Source organism: Hylobates moloch, unplaced genomic scaffold (assembly GCF_009828535.3).
Source record: "Hylobates moloch isolate HMO894 unplaced genomic scaffold, HMol_V3 SCAFFOLD_12, whole genome shotgun sequence".
In the NCBI taxonomy this organism is placed as follows: Eukaryota; Metazoa; Chordata; class Mammalia; order Primates; family Hylobatidae; genus Hylobates; species Hylobates moloch.
Window position 1 is genome coordinate 26,119,635 of NW_026652287.1, and position 25,098 is coordinate 26,144,732.

Here is a 25,098-nt window from a genome sequence, read left to right on the forward strand (position 1 = left end):
AGAAGCGGGATTGCTGAATCAAATAATTCTATTTTTCATCTTTTGAGAAACCTCCACACTGTTTTCCATAATGGCTATACTAATTTACATTCCCACCAACAGTGTAAAAAGATTTCCTTTTCTGCACATCCTTACCATCGATTATCTTTTGTTTTTTGAGGTTTTTTTTTTTTTGTAATAACCCTTCTAACAAGGTATGAGATGATACTGAGGTTTTGATTTGCATTTCCTTAATGATTAGTGACATTAAGTACCTTTTCATGTACCTGTTGTCTGTATGTCTTTGTTGGTTAAATGTCTATTCAAGTTCTTTGCCCATTTTAAAATCAGTTTTTTTTTTTTTGCTATTAAGAGTTTTTTTAATAGGTTTTAGATATTAACCTCTTAAGGTATATGGATTGAAAATACTTTCTCCCATTTCTTAAGTTGCCTTTTCATTTTGTCGACTGTTTCCTTTGCTGTGCAGAAGTTTTCTAGTTTGATGTAATTCCACTTGTTTATATTTGCTTTTGTTGCCTGTGCTTTTGGTGTCATACCCAAGACCAATGTCCGTAAGCTTTTTCTCTTACGTTTCCTGCTCCTGCTCCTGCTCCTCCTCCCTTTTTTTTTTTTTTTGACAGGGTATTGTTCTGTTGCTTAGTTTAGAATGCAGTAGTGTGATCACAGCTCATTACAGCCTCAACCTCTCAAGTTCAAGTGATCCTCCCACCTGAGCCTCGGGAGTAGCTGGGACTACAGGTGTGCCACCATGCCTGGCTAATTTAAGTGTTCTTCTAAGAGTTTTATTGTTTTAGGTTTTACATTTAAGTCTTTAATCTACTTTGAGTTGATTTTTGTGTATGATGTGAGATAAGGATTCAATTTCATTCTTTTAGTGAAATCCAGTCTTCCCAAAGCCATTTGTTGAAGAGACTATTTTTTTCCCCATTGTGTATTCTTGGCACCCTTGCTCAAGATAACTACATATGCGTGGGTTATTTCTGGACTCTTTCTTTTGTTCTATTGGTCAATATGTCTGTTTTACGCCAGTACAAAAACTGTTTTGATGACAAAGTTTATGGCCTTGATTATGGTAATACCTCTCAGGTGTTTACTCAGAATTCCAAACTCATCAAGTTGTATACATTAACTATGTACAGCTTTTTTTATATCAACCAAACCACAATAAAACCATCTGAAATGATTCAGGCAAAGAACAGAATGATCCCCGACCAGGTGTGTGGCTCACCCCTGTAATCTCAGCACTTTGGGAGGCTGAGGTGGGTGGATCACCTGAGGTCAGGAGTTCAAGATCAGCCTGGCCAACGTGGTAAAACCCCATCTCTACTAAAAATACAAAAATTAGCTGGGCGTGGTGGTGTATGCCTGTCGTCCCAGCTACTTGGGAGGATGAAGCAGGAGAATTGGTTGAACCCAGGAAGTAGAGGATGCAGTGAGCCAAGATTGCGCTACTGCACTCCAGCCTGGGCAACACAGTGAGACTCTCTGTCAAAAAAAAAAAAAAAAAAAAAAAAAAAACCAAAAGATTTTCAGATGTAAATAAATAATTTTATTTAATCTAACTCAATCCAGTAATTATTTATTATTTACTTGTGCCAGGCACTATTTCAGGCAGGTATTATAAAGAAAATACAGAAAAAATTCCTGTCCTCACAGAACTTACTCTCTGGCATGGAGAGAAAAGTCAATAAAATTTTTTTAAAGTTAATTAAATAATATGCTAGAAGGTGGTAAGTGCTCTAGGGGAAGAACCCAGGAGGGTAAACTAGTATGTATGGGTTATACTTTTTTTTTTTTGAGACAGAGTCTTTCTCTGTCACCCAGGCTGGAGTACAATGGCGCCATCTTGGCTCGCTGCAACCTCCGCCTCCTGGGTTCAAGCGATTCTCCTGCCTCAGCCTCCTGAGTAACTGGAATTACAGATGCGTGCCACCATGCCTGGCTAATTTTTGTATTTTTAGTAGAGATGGGGTTTCACCATGTTGGTCAGGTTGGTCTCAAACTCCTGACCTCGTGATCCGCCTGCCTCAGCCTCCCAAAGTGCTGGGATTACAGGCATGTGCCAATGCACCCGGCTGGGTTATACTTTTAAATAGGATGGTTAGGGAAGGCTTCATTGAGCTGAGTCATTTAAATGACTTGAAGGGATTAGACAGTGAGTAATGTGACTGAGGGAAGGGGCATCAGAGGAAGAAGAGTAAAAGCAAAGGCTCTGGGGCAGGAGCAGTGGCATGTCTGAAGAACAGCAAAGAAGTTGGTGTGGCTGACCCATCATACACAAGAGGAGTAGTATATGACATCAGGTAGATAACAGAGAAGACCAGATTGATCTTGTAGGATATTACAACTTTAGATCTTATTCTGATGGAAATGGAAAATCATTCACTGCAGGGTTTTGCATGATGAGATCCTCTTAACTTAGGTTAAAAAGGTCACTCTAGCTACTGCATTGAGGACAGTCAGTAGGACATCAAAGGTAAGGGAGAATAGTTGGGATGTTACTGCAATAATTCAGGCGAGTGAACAAGGTATTAACGGTGAACTGGTTCATTCAATACATATTGAAGGATTTCCTGACAGGCTAGTGCGGAGTTTGAGAGAATCTAAAGTTCTAGCCTTAGCAAGTGAAAAGCTGGAGGTGCCATAAACTGAAAATGGGAAACACTGCAAGAGAAGTAGCTTTTTAGGGGGACGATAGAGAGTTTAATTTTGGATGTTAAGTTTGGGGTGTCTAGTTGACATCCAAGTGGAGATGTTAACAGGAAATTAGCTATGTGAGTCTGGAGTTCAGGGAGGGAGATCGGGGTTACAGAGGGATATAAACTGAAAAGTCATCGGCGTGTAGATGGTATTTAAAGAGAAGACTGTATTAGATCAGTAAAGGAGTGAGTGTGGATTAAAAGACCATGAAAGCTGAGCCTGGAGCACTCTATCATTCAGAGGCTGAGGAGTAGACAGAGAATTTACAATTAGTTAGGTAAGAGGAAAACCAAGATAGCATGGTATCTAAGAATGGAGTGATGATCTGTGTCAAATGATGCTGACAGATCAAGTAAGAGGATGACTGAAAAATGTCCACTGGATTTAGCAACACAGAAGTCACTAGTGACCTTAACAACAGCCATTCTGGTGGAGTAGTCAGGCTAAAAGCCTCGGTGAACTGGATTCAAAAGAACAGTAGAGGAATCAGATAGTCAACACTTAAAGGAGTTTTGCTACAAAGAACAAGAGAGGACTACAGCAGCAACAGGTGGGGAAGCTTCAAGAGAACTTTGAGTGGAAAGACCCCTGAATGCTACTCTCAGTGAAATACCTTTTAACCCATAGTGACCAGGTCATTGTTCTCTAAATGTGCTATAGACATACTCTCTTTTCTGTATTTGTCCATGTTTTCTCCTGCCTAGAACATTTTCATTCTTTAAGACTAGCTCAAACCTCACTTTATTCATTCAACAAATATAATATTTGCTATGCCTTGTGCTAGGTGCCAGGTATAAAAAAGAAAATAAACTCCTTTTCCTAAGGGAAGGCAGCATAACATAATTAGTAAAGCACTGGGTTTGAATTCTAGTATGCCTTAGGCAAATTATATAACCTCTTCTAGGCCTTGTCCTACCTCTAAAATAAAGGAGCTTAAACTTACCAGGTTGATGTGGATATTAAATGAAGAAAGGCATGCAAAGCATTATGCCTGGCACATAGTAAATGTCAACAATTAAGGAGCTTCTGAACAGCAGACATATTCCACTATAAGAGGGAATAGCAAAATTTTGGAGGAATGAGAGATTATGGTACTTGTGGGGAACTGAAAACAGGTTCCTAAACCTAAAGCAAATGATAAGGCCTCCAAAGGAGGGGTCTTAGTAGGTAATAAGACCAGAAAGGTCTATTTATGTACGTATGAAATGGGGTGGGGACATTATAAAAAGTCTTGTATGTTATGATAAGGTAACTTACTAATGACCTTAAACCAGAGTTGTGCTGGCAGAGGAGTAGATGCAGGAGCCTGATTATAGTGGGATGAAGAATGAATAGGGGGTAAAGCCATGGAAACGGTAAGTACAAACCAGTAGTCTGCAAGTGAGGTAGATGCAACCCTGGAGGTACATAAGATGATCCAGTGGGTGTGGGAAGAAAAGAGTTCTATTTTTTTTTTTTTTTTGAGACGGAGTCTCGCTCTGTCGCCCAGGCTGGAATGCAGTGGCGTGATCTCAGCTCACTGCAAGCTCCGCCTCCCAGGTTCACGCCATTCTCCTGCCTCAGCCTCCCAAGTAGCTGGGACTACAGGCACCCGCCACCACGCCCGGCTAATTTTTTTGTATTTTTAGTAGAGACGGGGTTTCACTGTGTTAGCCAGGATGGTCTCGATCTCCTGACCTCGTGATCTGCCCGCCTTGGCCTCCCAAAGTGCTGGGATTACAGGCGTGAGCCACTGCGCCCAGCCGAAATAGTTCTATTTTTATTATTTTTATCTAAAAGCTGAAAAGAAATTAAGCTTTACTAATATTTTATAAATGAATTGACACTGGTACCCAGACCTGAACCATAAATCAAATGCTCCCCATGTCACAAACAAATGCAAAGTATCTTGAGATACTTTGAGAGAAGTATTAAAATTGAGGGAAGAGTTAAAATTCCACATTACAGAAGGGTAGCAGCGATGTCCTTCCTTCCTGGTCACTCATTTGCTTTCTTCATTGGTCATATTACAATTTACATATCCCAGTTAACTGGGTTTATATATTATATCCAGTTTTAACTAAACCAATTCTTGTGAAATGAACTGTTTTAAATAATTCCTATAATACAAAGACACCAACATTGAAGATAATAAGTAGCATAAGCAAAGGATAAGAAAATGGCAGAGCCTTTTGTATGCCATATCATGAGTCAAAACAAGACAATCCAAACAGATCTGACAAGCAGCTAGTTTTAGAAAAACTGGAAATTATCTGTAACATGAATTTACAACTACTACAATACTAAGGAGTCTTGCCTTAAGTACTGTATTAGTCCCATAAAGGAATAGCTGAGACTGGGTAATTTACAAAGAAAGGTTTATTTGGCTCACAGTTCTGCAGGATGTACAAGCATGGCACTTGTATCTTACTGGCTTCTGGTGAGGGTCTCAGGAAGCTTACAATTATGGTGGAAGATGAAGGGAGAGCAGGAGTATCGCACAGCAAGAGCGGCAGCAAGAAAGAGGGGGAGAAGGTGCTAGGTTCTTTTAACAGCTAGATCTCGAGTGATCACAGAGTGAGAACTCACTTGTTACGGGGAGGACAGCACCAAGCATTCATAAGGATCCACCCCATGACTCAAACACCTCCCACTAAGCCCACCTCCAACATTGGAGGTCACCTTTCAACATGAGATTTGGTGGGGACAAAACATCCAAACATATCAAGTATATAATGTGCCCAGAGCTATCAGCTAATGATAGTTCAAAGTCACCACAATTAACAACGTACTTAAATAGTAAGTGTGCAGAACATAAAGAAAAACTTCTGCTATTTGATATATTTTTTTCTTTTTTTGAGACAGAGTCTCACTCTGTTGCCCAGGCTGGAGTGCAGTGGCGCGATCTCAGCTCACTGCAACCTCTGCCTCCCAGGTTCAAGCGATTCTCCTGCCTCAGCCTCCCAAGTAGCTGGGATTACAGGCATGTGTCATTATGCCTGGCTAATTTTGTATTTTTAACAGAGACAGGGTTTCTCCATGTTGGTAAGGCTGGTCTCGAACTTCTGACCTCAAGTTATCTGCCCACCTCAGCCTCCCAAAGTGCTGGGATTACAGGCGTTAGCCACCATGCCCAGCTGATAATTTTAAAAGTTTGTGGCAGGTTAACTTTAAAAATCTATTTTAAAATATTAATCTCTATGTTATCCCTTTTTATTATTTGTATATAATTTCATTATTTCGTATGTCAGTTTAGCAGCATATATATATATATAAGGTATATGTAAATAAATATACTTGAGGGTGTATTCAAAAATTTTTATTGATTAGGAATATGATCAAAATATTTAGAGGCTAATGGCACAGAAAACACTGTCAAAAAACTTAGCTGTGAAGGCAAGGGAAGAAATAGGGTCATATCTCTGAGGTGACAAAGATCCGATAAAAGATTTTTTTTCCTCACAAAAGGGATAGATCTCAGCATGTCACATATTGAAGGGATAAAGCCCAAAGAAGAGACTGAAGAATTACAGGAGGAGTTCAATGCTGAAATAAGGCCTCAAGAGGCAGAAGAAAAAGGTGTGGGCATTAAACTTGGGCAGTGAGAGAGCCACTTAATTTCCTGAGATTGGCAGAAAACAGGAAAGAACAGGTACATTTTACAGTATATTTATAGGTAGGGATGGGGAATTAAGGGTTTAAGAACGATCCTGCTTGACAGTTTCCAATTAGCCTCTTAAGAGGTCAGCAAGATCATCTATCTATCCATCCCTTCATCCAATTAATATTTATTGAGCATTTACTAAGTATACCTGTTCTAGGTGTTGGGTATATAATAGCAGACAAGACAGACACAATCTTCACTCTTTTTAAGCATAAATTTTTTTTTTTTTTTTCAGACAGAGTCTTGCTCTGTCTCCCAGGCTGGAGTGCAGTGGCCCCATCTCAGCTCACTGCAATCTCAGCACCCCAGGTTCAAGTGATTCTCCAGCCTCAGCCTCCTGAGTAACCGGGACTACAAGTGCCTGCCACCACGCCCATCTAATTTTTGTATTTTTGGTAGAGACGTGGTTTCACCATGTTGGCCAGGCTGGCCTCAAACTCATGACCTCAGGCGATCCACCCGCCTTGGCCTCCCAAAATGCTGGGATTACATACAATTTAATGAAGGAGAGAATCAATAAACAAGTAGAAAAATAAAAGATGATGATTATTTCAGTTAGTCATAAGTACTATGAAAAAAATAAAGCAGATGGTAAGATAGTGACAAGATATCTGTGTGTGTGGTGGCAGGGGGCTTGGAGGGGGTTCTTAATCTAAATTAGGCAGTCAGGGAAGGCCTAACTGAGGAAGTGACATTCGAGCTGAGTTCTCAGTATCAAGAAGGACTCAGCCTCTTAAAGATCTGGGAAAAGAATTCCAGGCAGTAGACAGAGCAAGTGTAAAGGCCGTAATAAGGATTCTATATCTAAGGAAGAGAAAGAAGAGCAGCGTAGCTTGAATACAAAGTCATGCAGATTGTAGAATGGTAGGCTCCTGGCGGCAAGGGGAGGAAGTGGCTCCATGCCATGCAAATGTGTTGCTTGATAACAGAAAGACGGATGCTGTCAGGGCAGAGAGTTCCCAAGGTGAAGGCCAATGCCTCAGATCCAATTCCATGGATTCATCCAATACAACACAACCAGAGATGGTTTCCCTCATTCAGAAGTTACTGGCATATTGCCATGATAACAGCATTCTGCCCAATTTATTAGGCAGAGACTCTGACACTTTAGCATGAAATTCTGCCCTGAAGTCTTGTTGAAAGGGTTGAGATTTAATCCAGATGTCAGGCTTCAATGGCCATGCTAAGATGTATTTGAAGGCTTTAAGCTCTCTCATAATCTCACAACCCCTACCCCATGTTGCCAGGCCACCCCAAATATCCATAATAAAAACTAAGTAAAAACATGTTATCTTCTGAGGACAAGGAGGTGCAGAAGGCCTTTAGAGAGTTGCAAAGGTTTGGTAGAATCATATACATAGGATGAAAGCAGGAACTAACCAGGGGAAACAGATTTTCTACATGAGACTGCATATCATACACATGCACAGTGATTGAAAAAAATTTTTTTCTCTTAATCCTTAAGACAGAGAAGAGCCGTGAAGAGACTTAAGGTAGAAATCTGCTTTTTGAAAAACACCTCTGTGTGCAGTGGAGAAGATGGAGCCATCTGTCAGGTTAGGTAAAACTTTCCTTTAGGGATCAACAGCCTGTGGAGAAAGAAGGTGGGCTGACAGATCTAGGGTTGAGTGCTTTAAGACTGGCAGGACACGGTAATGGAGTGGAGCAGGTTCAAATGATGAACAAATGTTTTAGAATAGAGATGGAAGAAAGGAAATCTACAAGAGGACTTAGAGATAGGAGAAAAAGGAATCATCAGAGGACTAGAGGTCTGGAAAGGCCAGGACAGGTATCACTGGAGCAAGGAAGACTTTCTTCATCATGACAGACCATAGTGATGTTGCCCTTTGAATTCTATTAGCAATTATTATTTGAATAATTAATTTACTGGGAAACTACTCAAAAAAGTCTGTGATATCTCTCTATCCCTGTCTTGAATTGTTATTTAATTTAAATTTAAATTGGGCAGTCCGGGAATTTAGTCTCCATGTTCCTCCAGGTATGCATTGTGAAGTCCTCTAAGACCAGTGCTCAGCTATAGTTCAGAAAACATCTGTTCACCTAGATGACTGTCATTTACAGAGAGTCAGCTTAAAGAGCTAAGAGCTTTATGATTACAACAAAACCAACCCAAACCCCTTCTCAATCTCTCCAAAGTAAATTATCCTTTTCTGTACAACTATATAAGCTTATTCATGTCTAATACCGCACTCATCAAAACAACTCTACCTATTTACTTACAAATCTGTCTTATCTACTGATTAGCGTGTCACGGAGAACAGAGACTGTGCTGTATTCACCTCTGTTACTCAACATAGTGCCTAACACATAGTAGTACTTAATTAATAAACAGAAATGAAATCAATTTTCAAACATTTATTGAAAGTCTGCCTTGTGTAATTAGAAGACTTAGTATTGTTAAAATATGAATACAACCCAAAGCATTCTATAGGTTCAATGCAATCCTTATGAAAATCCCCATGACATTCTTTTTTAGAAATAGAAAAACCCACTTTAAAATTCATATGGAATCTCAAGGGACTCTGAATAGCCAAAACAATCTTGAAAAAGAACAAAGATGGAGAACTCACACTTACTCATTTCAAAACTTACTATAAAGCTACAGTAACCAAAACAGTGTGTCACTGGCCTGAAGCCATACGGACAAATGAAATAGAATAGAGAGCTCAGAAATAAACTCTCACATATATATATTCAAAGGTTTGGTAGAATCATATATACAGGATGAAAGAGGGAACTAATCAGGAGAAACAGATTTTCCAGATGAGACTACAGATCATAAATACTTGCACAATGATCCCCCACCAATCCTGCTGCCAAAAATTTTTCTTTTAATCCTTAAGACAAAGAGGAGCCATGACAAGATTTAAAGCAGACATTTGCTTTTTGAAAAACACCTCTGTGTGCAGTGGAGAAGATGGAGCCATCTTAATGAATAAATGAAAGGAGTTACAGAGAAGGATGGTGGTGATGGTTGCACAACATTATAAATAGAACCACCAAATTGTACACTGAAAAGATGGCAAATTTTATAACTGTATTTTACCACTATAAAAAAAACTGAAAGAAAAAGACTGCCATGTTTAAGGCATTGTATTTAGCATTGTAATAAGGTGTTACTAGGTACTGTATTATGTACTATATTGTCCCCTTTAATATGTGAGACAAAATGAATTAGTCTAAACAAAGAAACAGTAACAAAAAGCTTTATAAATACCAATGTACTCAGTGAGTAAAGGAAAACGAGATTGAGAGCCTAAAATAAATTAAATCAAATCTGGTCCTCCCCTCCTCTCATCAGCATATAGGCCATCCTGATTTCTTCCCTTCTCTCCAAAATAAAATAAAACCACAACCACATGCCAACTTTTTCGGGCTAAGTATTTATGCATAAGCTTGTTGATTATGGACTGGAGTGCTGAAAATACTTGCAGGCACATAGAAATGAACAGAATTAGGATGTCCTTCAATGGAGCAAAAAAGGCGGATCATACCAACAACCTACCTGTTACCATTAAGTATAGACAAAAGGAAATGAAAGAGAATAGATTTTAAAAGCCACATAAAATGTTGATTAGTGGAAATGAAGGACAAGTTCTACTGTCTTTACGAGCTAACTCATTTCATCTCTAAGTCCATGTCCTCTTGACTTCTCTGAAAAAATTGCACTGTCTTACAAAGATAACGTATCAGAAAAAGCTGCCAGGCTATTTTTTTTAACTTACTTTTCTTCTAAAGCACCTTTATAGGCTCCTAACATGCATATATCATAGCACTTATCTGGCTTCAGAAACACTTGGATTAAAAGAAAAAAGATTTCTTTACACGATCACAGGATAAACATAGGCATAAGTTCCTAAACAGCGTATCAACATCAACAAACAACTTTTAAAGAAAGATTTAAAATAACTAAATATTCTAAAATCCAGTATGTTTATCATAATACTAATAGAAGTAGCACATCAGCGGCACAGTGGCAGTGGTGGCAGCAGCGGCAGCAAGTGCCATTTACTGAGTGTTTTCTCATTGCCAGGGAAGAGGTGCTTTATGAACCTCTCATTTAATCATCATCACAGCTCTTTGGGTTTGATGATAATGCACAACCATACACTATGCTACCCAGGGTTACCTATTTCATTAAACTTTTCTTTAAAGCAAATCAAAGTGTCCAAAAAAAAGCAAAATCAAACTTAGAAAATAACTTTCAAAAATGGAATTTGAGATGTTACTCTGAAATCCTTTAAAAAATTTTTTATGCTTAAAACACACACACAGAGAAAAATTGTTTTCAGGATCACTACAGAAGCTTCCTAAAATAGCACTTTGAGGTTAGTGCCGTTTTCATTGTATTTAAATGGATTAGCCTAGAGTCATTACTGCTCAAAATGATACTAATCACTCTAATTCTGATTAAAGGAACATGCAAGGCCATTCCAGATAAACTGTTAAGTCAGCAGCAACTTCAATCTCCCAGGAAAGCCTTTGAGAAATACTCATAAATCCTGTCTGTGGCTCTAGACATGCTCCTTATTTACAGTAAAGCCGTTAGGTTTTTATCAAAGTAATTTTTAAGATAAAAGCAAATTTAAAGAAAAAAGCGAGCCTCACTAAGGAAAATAAATATTACCTTTTAAAAAAACTTTATTTTAAAAACCTCTATTATATAGTTTTGTTCTCTTTCAACAAATACTGGGTGCTGTGTCAAGATATTAAATTCATTATTCGGAGAAATCTTTGGCAATGCATTTGTGACTAGTATAGCAATTTTGGTCAAAGTCCTTTCCTTTCACGTCCTTGTATGATTATTTAACTTGTGATATCTGACTTCTTAAAAAAATCAATTTACTCTTGAGCTTATATGAGCATTTTCTTTTAGTTTTAGGGTCTAAATTTCTAGTGTCTCTTAATTACGAAAAAAATTACAGTGGGTCAAAATGCTTAATAAAATCTTGTTAGGATATGATTTATTGCAGTTAATCTGACTTTTTTTAAAGGTACTATCTTAAGAAAACTAAAGGAATGTTTGATTTGTAGCTACAGAAAACAATTACACTTTTTAATCAAGAAAAAAACAGTCTTTTGACAGGCTGCAGGGCAGGGAGTACACTGAGATAACCTACCAGCAAATTCAGTAAAATATCAAATAATAAGTTGCTGATCATAACTAAAATAATATGGATTTAATTGAAAAATAAGAATTAAGCATATGTTTTATTTGACACTGTGGCTGTGTTTCTATAGTTTTATTTAAGCCGTATTTTGGAAAACTGAATATTTTAAGCATTCAAAAAGGAATTTCTACTATTAAGAACAACCCTATGTTAAATTCTTTGTAGAGTTAATGCCAAAGTAATTTGTTTGCAGATATGAGTTTATTTGAATTGTTTAAAATGCCATTTGTATTCATATAGAATAAAGCACCATGAGTAGTATCATGATGAAGTCAGAACTCTTGTTATTATAAATCTGATCCAGAATGGAAAGAGAACTGGAAAAATGCATTAATTCTTATTCAGTTGTTCTCAGAGTATGATAAATTTTCACAGCAGTCCATTAATAGTTCTAATGGACAAGTCGCAAAATTTGAACTATTTTATTTATTTGAGACAGGGTCTCGCTTTGTCACCCAGGCTGGAGTGCAGTGGTGGAATCTCGGCTCATGGCAACCTTCGCCTCCCGAGGTTCAAGAGATTCTCCCACCTCAGCCTCCCAAGTAGCTGGGTCTACAGACGTGCGCCACCACACCCAGCTAAATTTTGTATTTTTAGTAGAGATAGGGTTTTGCCACGTTGCCCAGGCTGAGCTCAAGTGATCTGCCCGCCTCAGCCTCCCAAAGTGCTAGTATTACAGGCATGAGCCACAGCACCCAGCTGAACTATTTTATATATATATTTTTTATTAATTAATTAATTTTTTGAGATGGAGTCTCACTCTGTTGCCTAGGCAGGAGTGCAGTGGTGCGACCTTGCTCACTGCAACCTCCACCTCCCAGGTTCAGTGTTTCTCTTGCCTCAGCCTCCCAAGTAGCTGGGATTACAGGCATGTGCCACCATGCCCAGCTACTTTTTTTGTATTTTTAATAGAGACGGGGTTTCACCATGTTGGCCAGGCTGGTCTCAAACTCCTGACCTCAAGTGACCCACCGGCCTTGGCCTCCCAAAGTGCTGGGTTTACAGGCGTGAGCCACCACACCCGGCTTATTTTATATATTTTAATGCTAGACACTATGCCCTAATTCTTATAAGTTTTTTTAAAAAATAAAACTATCATTGCCAAAATATATACTTTTCGGTAAGTACTCTTCAAATGAAATTAGTGAGAGTATTGGTTAAGTGTAGTAATTAAAAGCAGGGTTTAAATCCCAGCTCTTTCACTTGTTAGGGCTGTATAATCTCAGAGAAATTGCTTGATCTTTCTATGCATCAGTTTCCTCATCTATTAAAAGGGAAAAATTGCAGAATCTACCTTATAATGTTGGCATGGTGATTAAAAGAAGTTAATTTTTATAAAGCACTTAGCACAATGCCACAGAGTAAGTGTTCAATAACTGTGTACTATTATTGTTGTTCTGGATAAAACCAAGAACAGTAACTATTTGTGGCATTTGCAACAAATGCCAAATTCTCTTCTCCTGTTGAGCCTCAATATAACAAACTGAAAGGCGGCAGAATAAAAATTTCTCATCAGGGCATAGTAATGATTTCCATGATAATGATTTCTGACCTACCAGTTACCTGATTTACTGTAGTATTTTCACTTTCTTGTGCTTATAACAATTGAAATTAGATGCATAAAACCAACAACAACTGATGATATCCTTCATTACGGCATCAATACAGAGCTTACCCACCTGTGTAGCTCTTCTGTTTTGTCTTCAGTTGGACCTACGATTAGTAAACAATGACGAAGGACAGCTGCCATTACACGGAACTGATGAGAATCACTCTATGGCAAATAAAAAAGAGAGGAAAAATTGGGGGTTGAACGCCTTAACAGTGGGGTCTGCTACTTTACTACATCTCTTGCCCACCCCAAATAATCATTCTTATACCATACATTTTAGATGGCAGAATATCCTAGGAAGAATTCCTGAGGCAATACTAAGTAAATAGTCACTATCTCATATGAACAACCATAACCACTTCCAGAAATGCTGACCTAGCCACTCTCTTTTACCTTCTTAAGATTCAATTCCACCAGAGACTTTTTTTCATTTCCAAAAAGCCTAAATTCGTTTGTTCTGTGGTGCACTGTTCCACTTTACTAACCATTATGAAAGTTTCAACAGATGTGATGTTACCAGGTTATTTCAGAGACTGGTTGTACATCCTTAATAAAAATGTCTCATCTCTTAACTTTCAAAGCAGTAAATCCACGAACTTCATTTTAATCAATCTTAATATCCTAATTCCCCCAGAACTACCAGCAAGTAATGAAAAACAAGTGATCTCCAATGTTTACTCATTGGCAGTGGTATTAAAGAGACACAGGCAGTTAGAGGCAAGAAGGCAAACAGTAGGAAATAAACTAAGTCCTGAATAATCATTTGGTTTACTTCTTCATTTTTAGTGAGATCTTGGGCCATTACACCTTCTTTAATTATCTGCATCAACATCATATCTTTCTTCTTCCAGATTTTAAATAATTAATAAGACACACGAAATTAGAGACAATTGATAGAGAGCCTGGATATGCCGTATTTCAGGAAGACTCCAACTACCTCAAAAACTACTAAAAATTATAAAACTTCTTTTTTTTTTTTTTTTGAGATGGAGTTTTGCTCTTGTCGTCCAGGCTGGAGTACAATGGTGTGATCTCGGCTCACCGCAACCTCCTCCTTCCAGGTTCAAGCGATTCTCCTGCCTCAGCCTCCTGAGTAGCTGGGATTACAGGTGCCCGCCACCACACCCGGCTAATTTTTTTTTTTCTTTTTGTATTTTTAGTAGAGACAGGGTTTCACCATGTTGGCCAGGCTGGTCTTGAACTCCTGACCACAGGTGATCCACCCACCTTGTCCTTCCAATGTGCTGGGACTACAGGTGTGAGCCACTGCGCCCGGCCAAAACTTCTTAATATATCATTGATTTCAGGTCCATGTGAAGTGATATATTTTCATAGATTATACATATATATCCAATATTCATATACAGAACTCACATAACCCTTCTAGGAAGATGTCTCTCCTAAAATCTAGCAAGCAATTAGGGCACACTTTCACAACTCATAATGTGGACAATAACATTTTAAATATAACATCATCATGTATAGAGCTGGATGAGAAGAGGGCCTCAGTGGCCTAACTGAAATAAAGGCACTGCACTTGGGGTCAGGACTCTAGATTGGCACTTTAGACAAGTCATATAGTATCTCTTAGCCTCAGTTTCCCCAAATGAATCTCCAAATACTGGAGGGTTCTGTCAGGGTTACAAAGGATTAAAGAAAATGATATGCATAAAAGTGCTTTAATACTTTCAATAAAACATTTGAAGGTTGGGGGAAGGATAACAGAGGAAGGGAGCAAAAGGCAAGACTGATAGAGCTGAAACAAATGATAAATCATTGTAGGGGGAAAGGGGAAAAACAAAGAGGACTACTGGAATGACAGAGACACTAAGACTGGAAGGGTTAGAATGAATGTTGTCCCATTCACTATCCATCTCAAACGCCTGAATAAAAATTCTCTCATATGAGCCGGGTGCGGTGCCTCACGCCTGTAATCCTAGCACTTTGGGAGGCCGAGGCGGGTGCATTGCCTGAGGTCAGGAGTTAGAGGCTAGCCTGGCCAACATGGTGAAACCCCGTCTCTACTAAAAATACAAAAATTAGCCGGGCATGGTGGTGCAAGCCTGTAATCCCAGCTACTCGAGAGGCTGAGGCAGGAGAATTGCTTGAACCCGGAGGTTGCAGTGAGCCGAGATCGTGCCATTGCACTCCAGCCTGGGCTACAAGAGCTAAACTCCGTCTCAAAAAAAAAAAAAAAAAAAAAACTCTCATATGTTAAATACCCATGTGAAACGCATTCATTACTCAACTCTTGATAAGATCATATTTTCCTTGGTTTTAAAAATTAACTAGGGAATACATTTCCTTTTAAATTATATTTTCCTTTATTTTAGATATAATAATCTTTCTCTTTTCATGCTGATGTTGACAAGCTTTTGGAAATCTATCCATTTGGTCTTTCCATTATTTGCAGCTGCAAACCAAAATTCTACTTTTTACCTTTTCCAGTTTTGATAACATCAACTCTCAAGTTGTACCCTATGTCTACAATGTCTTCTTTTACTCTAAATCCACTAAATTAGCTCCATTTCTCTACTCAAAACAACTACCAAAATCCCTGGATTGTTTGCCTCTGCTCTTTGCATCGCTGGTTCCTTTGCATACTCCAGGTCTCAGCTAAAGTATCTTCTCCGAGAAGACTCTTTTTTCTCTCATGAAATCATAATTTGTAACTTCACATTTGTTTACTTGCATATACTTTGTTTCCTCCACTAATCTATTACCTTAATGAGGAAAGAGGGTGTGTGTTTAATAGGTCATCAATAAATTTTAATGTAAATGTTAAGTATAATGTACATACAGAAAAGTGCACAAATCATGTGTACAGCTAAATTTTGACAAAATGAGCACACTCATATAACCAATATAAAAATAATGCAATGCCAAGATTAAGAATCCCAGAATTCTTTCCATACCCCCTTCAAATAACCATCTTCTGCTCCTCAAGGGTAATTCTAACTTGTTAATGTCACAGGTTAGTATTTTGGTTGTTACTGAACTTTATACGTATGGAATCATAAAATACAGACTCTTGTGTTGGCTTGTGAGATTCATTCACATTACTCTGTGTAGTTGCAGTCTGTTCTTTGTCACCGTTTGAGAGCAGTGCTATTTGAAGTATGTTTGTGTACCACTGCTGGTCCCCACCCTGTTCATCACTGGCCTGCAACACCATGAGTACAGAAGATACGTGTGAACATTTAGAAACTTTTGAGCAGTTTGGCATTGTGTGTAATATTGCATTACACAAGAGTTTCATCCTGACAGATTTTTTGGGAAAAAAATCTGGTCTCTCACCTACAGATAGGTTAAGAAAGCACTGCTATATAGTATTCCAATGTATGAATATGTCACAATTTACTTCTCTGCTCTACTCCTGATTGACACTTGGATTGTTTCCAGCTTGGGGCTATCTTGAAAAGTGCTGATGTGAACACCATTTTTACATGTCATTTGATACCTACAGGTATACACCCTAGAGAGGAGATGCTGAGTCACAGGTTATATCCATATGCCAAGCTTTACCGGGTACTGCTCAACAGTGTTTCAAAGTACTTATACCAATTCATACCCCACCAGTTGCTCTACAGGGGCACTAATACTTGTTAGAGTCAGCCTTTTTAATTTTAGTCATTCTCATGGATGTGTAGTGATTTCTTGGTTGTAGTATGCATTTTTATGGTGACTAATAAATTTGAACACCTTTTCATATGTTTATTACTCATTTGGATATCTCTTTTGTGAAGTTCCTGTTCAAGCCCTTTTCTTTTCTCTTCTTTTTTTGAGATGGAGTCTCGGTCTGTTGCCCAAACTGGGGTGCAGTGGCACAATCTTGGCTCACTGCAAGCTCCGCCTCCCGGATTCATGCCATTCTCCTGCCTCAGCCTCCTGAGTAGCTGGGACTACAGGCACCCGCCACCACGCCCGGCTAATTTTTTGTATTTTTAGTAGAGATGGGGTTTCACTGTGTTAGCCAGGATGGTCTCGATCTCCTGACCTTGTGATCCGCCCGCCTTAGCCTCCCAAAGTGCTGGGATTACAGGCATGAGCCACCGCACCTGAATGCCCTTTGCTTATTTTTCTATTGAGGTGTCTGATTTTTATTTTTATGGGTTTGTAGAGCTTTTTAAACGTATTCTGAAGAGAGTCATTGCACATTTCTTGTCCTCCTGGTGTCTTGTCTTTTTGCTTCTTTTGATGAATTCACTTTAATGAAAATCGATTTGTCATTTCTTTAATTAAATGATTTTATCCTTATTTTGTCCTGTTTTTGAAATCTTTGCTCATATAAGAAATGTTTGACTTGCATGAGATAAAGTCATGAAGATACTCTTCAATGAGCTTTATTATTTACCTTGTATATTTAGGTCTCTTATCCACCTCAAATTAATTTTTTGTGTATGGTATAAGATAGGGATTCAAATTCATTTTTTTCCATATGGCCATACAATTGATAAAGCCTCATTTATTAAAAAGCCCATTCTTTCACTACTGCATTTCAATGTTACCTGTAAGTCAGTTGACTGTATCAACTCTATTCTCTTCAATTAGTCTATGTCTCCATAAATATTTGTTGGATGAGTGCTATCATTTAAGAAGTCTTAACAAAGCTTAAAGTAGACACTATTTTCTACTGTTGGTTATTCTACTGTGTGACTTTCCCTAAGTAATTTAAACTCTCTGATCTTCACTGTCCTCATTTGTCAAATGGGGTTAATGCTCCTGTCTCACAAAGATGCCAGCAAAGAAATGCAATTGCTTTTTACAAAGCATTATACAAACACAGCTTATACAACTGCTTATTACTTGTTTCCTGATTTAGTTTTGATATTTTCAGGGCATCAATATTCTCTCCTCCTGAAATGATACCACCTTCAAAGGCTGAGAGAGAAAAGAAGTCGATAAGGATGAAGGGCAAAGGAAGAGAAAGACAGCAAGCAGGCTTGGTTGTGATAGTGAAAATCGAAATGAGGTAACATTAAAATGGAGAAGAAAACTCAGGAAATTCTTTGGGATCTCTTTATATAGCTTTCACATCTTAATTACAGATTCCACTACTGCATATTGCCTTCAAAATCTCTAAAATAATCATGGAACTAACCTCTTTTGTGACATTCCTAATTAACTTCTATGGACACTCACTGTTTTATCTCATTTAAATGGTATCCTTTGACTACTCAGACACTTGTACTTCTCTGTGTGCACTGGGTTGTCTGTTTCTAACATGTCTGCTGGTCTGTACTTTCTTACTACGTTTCACTGATACCTTGGAAGCACAGGAGAAGGGAATGTGGTCTTCATTCTAGGGATCCCTTACAGTCCCTAGAATAGCATGCTCTCTTCCATCAACAGAGATATTTAGAAAAGTGTTAAGGCAGCAGGAAGACAAGACCATTTCAATTAACTTTTCTAAAACTGACTTTATATTCTGCTAAAGAAATCAATTGGCTTTTTAAAACACACTACCTTTAGGAAAGGGAGACAGAGGCTGATTCCACATGTGGAAATAAGGCTAGCTATATTTCCCACTGAATGGAAAGCAAACTCCAAATTAATCTGCTGATGGCATCAGCAGGCAGGCACGAATTTAACACTGAGGCATGAATCTAAAATGAACAAATTGCACTAATTTGCTAAACCTCAAGAAAAACCTAGTCATTAATTTTATATTTTTGGTGAACTGTAAATGAAAGTGGTCATAAAAATAACTAAACAGTTTAAAACCAAATGTTTGCATTTTCTGTAACTGTAAAGCTATGAAGCAGGCAAAGATTTTAATAAGTGAAATACCCAGGGTTTGAAAAGGTATAAACCAACAATATTTTTCTGAAGGTAAATTTGGCAACATATACAAAAACACCTTGAAACTTTGAAACCCTCTGGCCCACCAATTTCAGAAATGTATCTACAAAGACTTTGTAAGAAAAATCATTAGAATTTAAAACAGCAAGCAACTGCAAACAATCTGTCTTCAAAAGGGAGATTTGTTAAAGGTTGATACATCTTTCCTTATGAAGGAATACTCTAAGTATAAAATATATAAGTATTTTATATATTTTATATATACTTATATATTATATACTTATGAGTATTCCTCCTTCTTGCTCTCTCTTTTTTTTTTTTTCCTGAGACGCTGTTAACCAGGAGGGAATGCGGTGGCACAACCATGCAGCCTTAACCTTCTGGGCTCAAGTGATCCTCCCACCTCAGCCTCGCAAGTAGCTAGGACTATAGGCACATGCCACAATGCCTGGATAATTTTTATCTTTTTTTATTTTTTGTAGAGATCAGGTCTCACTATGTTGCCCAGGCTGGTCTCAAACTCCTGGGCTCAAGCCATGCTCCTGCCTCAGCCTCCCAAAGTGCTAGGATTTCAGGCGTGAGCCACCACTGCACCGAGCCATATTCTTTATTTTCATAGGTCTCTTTATACTGAAAAGTACGTATTATTTCACAAGAAGTTAGAAGGTGGTCATCAAAAATTTCTTTTGGGTTGGAGAACCCTTTTTATCCCCCAAATTAAATCTTAACTACAACCTATATTTAAAGAAAAGTAATAGCAATAGCAAGAACAATTGGTGCTCTTTATTTAAAGTGACAGGGTTCAGGAACTTGGAACACTGGCCAATTACTCCCAGAGGCCACTGCTAGGAACTCTGTGGCTTAAAGAAACATATGTTGAAAACCTACTCTTTATGAACTTTTATTGTGAAGAAAAGAGACTAAGATTATTAAATGACTGCATTTTTGAAAAACGTATATATATATATATATTTTATATATTATACAATGAAGAATAGTTAGAAAGATATACTCCAGCCGGGCCCAGTGGCTCACACTTGTAATCCCAGCACTTTGAGAGGCCAAGGCGGGCGGATCACTGAGGTCGGGAGTTTGAGACCAGCCTGACCAACATGGAGAAACCCCATCTCTACTAAAAATACAAAATTAGCCAGGGGTGGTGGCACATGCCTGTAATCCCAGCTACTCTGGAGGCTTAGGCAGAAAAATCACTTGAACCCAGGAGGCAGAGGATGCGGTGAGCCAAGATTGCGCCATTGCACTCCAGCCTGGGCAACAAGAGGGAAACTCCATCTCAAAAAAAAGAAAGATATATACCAAAAGGCAAATAGTGCTTGGTGCAGTAGCTTACATCTGTAATCTCAACTACTTGGGAGGCTGAGGTAGGAAGATTGCTTGAGGCTACAAGTTCAAGACCAGCCTGAACAACATAGCAAGACCCATGTCTTAAAAGAATGAAAAACAATTAGCCGAGTGTGGTGACCTGCACTTGTAGTCCCAGCTACTCAGGAGGACAGCTTGAGCCCAAGAGTTTGAGGCTGCAGTGAGCTATGATCACACCACTGCATTCCAGCCTAGGCAACAGACAAGACCCTGTTTTTTTAGTTAAAAAAAGAGGCCGGGCACGGTGGCTCATGCCTGTAATCCTAGCACTTTGGGAGGCCGAGGCGGGTGGATCATGAGGTCAGGAGTTCAAGACCAGCCTGGCCAATATGGTAAAACCCTGTCTCTACTAAAAATACAAAATTAGCCAGACATAGTGGTGCACGCCTGTAATCCCAGCTACTCCAGAGGCTGAGGCAGGAGAATTGCTTGAACCCGGGAGCCAGAGGTTGCAGTGAGCTAAGATTGCGCCACTGCATTCCAGCCTGGGCGACAGAGCAAGACTCTGTCTCAAAAAAAAAAAAAAAAAAAAAAGAAAGAAAAGAAAAGTGTTTATCTTTTGAGTGGTGAGTTTACAGGTAATTTGTATTTTCTTATTGCTTATATGCCTTTTTCCTCGATATTATACAATGAGCATATATTATTTTCATAAAAAGGAAAATAATGTTTATTTTAAAAGTTGGATTCTTCTGTACAATAAGCTTTCCATATCCTTTTATTTCAGTCACTGTTTTAAAATTCTGGCAATTCTTTATGGGCTTGCCCAATTGAAGTAAATTGTCTTTTGTGTCTTTTGTCTGACAATCAAGCAGATATTAAAATCCAGGTAAATGGGCTTTTAGTAACAAGTTTCTTCGCACTCTGGTGAGAGATTTTTTTTTTTTTTGAGACAGAGTTTCACTCTGTCGCCCAGGCTGGAGTGCAGTGGCTTGATCTCCACTCACTGCAAGCTCCGCCTCCCGGGTTCATGCCATTCTTCTGCCTTGGCCTCCCGAATAGCTGGGACTACAGGTGCCCTCGACCGCGTCTGGCTAATTTTTTGTATTTTTTTTTTTTTTTAGTAGAGACGGGGTTTCACTGTGTTAGCCAGCATGGTCTCGATCTCCTGACCTCGTGATCTGCCTGCCTCGGCCTCCCAAAGTGCTGGGATTACAGGCGTGAGCCACTGCGCCTGGCCGAGAGATTTTCTTTATGCTACGTTGTGGGCCCCTCACTAGAAAGTACTCTATGTTTTGGTCTCTGTCTTTCATACACTGTTTAACTTCCACAAAATGTTCATCCTCCAATTTTTTATCCCCCGGTTTTTCAAATGGCTGAATCGTTCTGTTTTCAGATCTCAGGAGAGACCTTCAGAAAATTTCTCTTACTAAGTATTCTCAATCGGTGCGCTCTTTCTCTCCTAGCACTTAACGGAATTTGAATTATATATTTGTTTACTGATTTATTACCTATCTCACCTAAAAAAACTGAAGTTTCATGAAGGCAAAGACAATGCCTATTATTTGCCAAAATATTACATAATGTCCGGCATTATTTCTAGCAATTGACCATAAATATTCACTGACTGACAGACTGATTGGATGAATGAATGACTAAATGTTTGCTAAAAGTTGACTTTGGAAACTCATGAAGACATTCTTATCTAACTGGGTTGGCAAAAATCTTATTTTCAATAGTATTTAAATTTCTGAGCACTTCAATAATAGCCCAGAGTCACATTAAATGTGCATATTTTATAATGGCTATATCAACTGACTCACAACAGGTACTAGGTCAGAGATACCCGCTCCAGGATTACTGATCCTTCTCACGTATCTTTTGAAGAATAAATATTCTATAACACAGAATGAGTATTTGCTACTTCAACATTTTCTAAAGCTTCTTCTAGCTCCGATATTACTTATAACTGAAGTATACTAATGAGGGATAATCTCAATATACTGATATTTATTACCTATCATCCATCTCATACATATACTGATGTGTAGCCACTGAATTTTAAACCGTTTTTTGTCAGGAATCTGAACAGTGTGAGCTACTATTTTGGGTATAATTTAAATAACAGGGTGCTCTAACAATGGCAAACCAACAGTCAGTCTCAGGAATTTAAGGTCTCAAATGGAGAACTTAAAAACCCCAAAACAAACAGCGTAAGAAAAATAACCATAGAAGGTACCAAATAAGCAAAGAAACATAACATTTTAAATACTTCCAAATATTTGGTTTCAATGCATAAATGGAGCATGTGGGCTTTCCACATCTTTTCTTGCCAAGTCCCAGGAAAAACTGACCATACTACAGTCATCTAGAACAGCTGTTAGGACTGATATTCAAATATTTAGTTTCAAAATACAGACCTATTTGCGCTTTAAAACTCAGATGTCTGCATATTCCCACTATAACAATGCACTGAGATAATCCCTTTAAAGTGGGCTGCTGGCAAAAACAGATCTTTACTCATGGGTGAGAAGTGTTTCAAATGTTAGCCTAAATCTTAAAGTCAATTGTCAAAAAAAAGACAATTTGCTCTGGAACCAAAATCTCTCTTTTTACAGCAGGGGCTGAATTTCAACAGTTATTTAAAGCTAAAAAGAGAATAAATGTGACATGTTATGCTTCTAGAAGGAGGGAAAAAAGCTTATGTCTACTTCACTTAATTTGTTGACTTCCTTAAACTAAGTTTTCTATTTAGCATATTGTTCTTGTGGGTACTCAAATGCTAAACTATCAAATCTGCCTCACTTTGGGTTGCTGAAGGGTCCAAGCCACAGTGAAGAAAGATCTTTGTTTAGAAATAAGTCAAGTGGTTTAAAATAACCTTTCCCACACTCTGGTATAATCAGCTTGTTTTCTAGAACTTATGAGCACAGATATCTAGTTGTGGCCCTATACCTCTGATAGCTATCTAACACTACAGAGAAACCTCCCGGAGACTGGGACGATAGGCATACACAGAGCATCTTCTACTCTCCTGAGCAGACACCATTTGTGATTGATCAACTTCAATTGACTTGATCTGTCTTAACTTTTCTTTAAGATGGTAGCCACTGAAAATGCCTATAGCTTTATCAACCACATTGTTTTGTTTCCCCTCAAATCTTATAATTTAAACCTTATTCGTGAAAGAGGCACTCTTAAAAAGAGAGAATAATGCAACTCAGAAAACTATATTTGGCATCTTACAAAATAGTAGTCCATTTTTACACCTATTCTGATAGGTGTTATCACACAAATGCAAAGAATAAGACTTACAATGGTTAAGAAGTATATCCTGGGTAATACAATTGCTTAATGGGAGAAGTGGGAACTTTTTCCATTTCCCAACTTGTATTCTTCTCTTGCAGGAAACTCTAGGGATGTCCCAGACCAATTAAATTCCAAGTAGACAAAAATAGCCTTCTCTACCTTACCTCTTTATGCACCTTCCAACTGTCTACCGTCACATTGAAGAGAGCTTTGAGGGCCTCAATGGCACAGTCCGTCTCCTGAGGTGAGAGAGGAGGTCCGTTATGGTCTATGGCCGATTCATACTCATCGGTCCACTTGATGCTAAAGGCACTTTCCAAGATCTGGGTTAGCAGCGGTAGTCCCTGGAGCTCATAGCGCAATTGTGACCTGATGTCGGTGTGCAAAAGTGACAGAAGGAAGAGCAAGCGCAAGTCAAAGCACTTAATGTCATTGATAAATTTCCGGTCCTTGCACTTTCTCAGGAGGTTACAGAGCTTTGCAGCAAGATTAAGTTCCAGGCTGAGCTGCTGTGCCATCTGACTGTTGAACACTATATTACACAGACATTTTAATGACTCCACAATAACTGGGAACTCTGATACTTTCTCCAAAGAATCATCTAACTCATTTAGCTTCGCTAGTCGCAGCAGTATCTGCATATTTTCCTTAGTTGTCACAGGAACTAAAACCTTTTTGTCTCTGGAGAGAATGCGGAGTACTTCCAGGCAGGACACTTGACATGTTGTTGGGATGTCCTTTATGAGGACTTTAAATATGCCTTCACAGAGTTTCTGAAAAACAAGAACGAGTATGCAAAAATCATTATTTGGCTCAAATGACTTAACACAGAATGTTTCTCTGCCAATGTATTTAACAACAGTTAAAAATCCAGAGAGAAAAGGTTTTTATTATTTTTTAAATCACGGAATGTTAGAAACTGAAATATAAGGTCACCATCAGGATGGAAGACAATCAGTTTGAATCACAGCTGTTCCCTTCCCAGAAATAAAGATTAACGTCTCAAGAATTGGTTCATACTTGTCCAGACAGAGTACAGGCTCTTGCAAAAAGACGTAAAGAAGTATGCATTTCTGCTGAGTTTTAGCTGTGCTATTGCTTCTGAATTTATAGTTCTTTAGCAGCAGTCCCATGTTTCAGAAACCCTAGAGCCCCCTTTAGCTAAGATCTAATAATATTTAATCATCAAACAACCCCAGAGAAGAACTTTTGCTGACAAACTGATAAAAAATTATTCAAGTGTTAGGTTCCAAGTAGAGTTGAATTAGCATATATTATGCCTTGAGCCAATTGCAAAAAGGTGACCCCTCCTGGTATACAAACTACAGAAAAAAGTTCCCACTGGGTGGGCAAATTATTAAAAAGCACACATAGCTTGGAAAGCTCAGACTGTGGACAGAATTTTAGCTTTCTTTTGTTCTCTTGCTATAGGGCACAGATTGTACAAATACATGTACTAGTTCTGGTTCCAAACCTTGCTATCAATATCTCAAAAACAATTCTAGAATGAACCCAAATAT

The 25,098-nt window shown here is 38.4% G+C and overlaps 1 protein-coding gene across 6 annotated transcripts in view; it reads right to left on the reverse strand.

The window, feature by feature from the left end:
- Nucleotides 1-25,098, reverse strand: part of RIC8B (RIC8 guanine nucleotide exchange factor B) — a 119,886-nt gene that overhangs the window by 51,283 nt on the left and 43,505 nt on the right. For all 6 annotated transcript variants that reach the window (XR_004250702.2, XR_004250701.2, XM_032168811.2 and 3 more), the window contains 2 exons: nucleotides 23,743-24,351; nucleotides 13,215-13,309 (listed from right to left, as the gene is read on the reverse strand). Coding sequence is in view for 4 of the 6 variants with exons in the window: in XM_032168811.2 (XP_032024702.1) it covers nucleotides 13,215-13,309; nucleotides 23,743-24,351 (704 nt within the window). In the remaining 2 variants the exon portion in view is untranslated. The remainder of the gene's footprint in view (nucleotides 1-13,214; nucleotides 13,310-23,742; nucleotides 24,352-25,098) is intronic.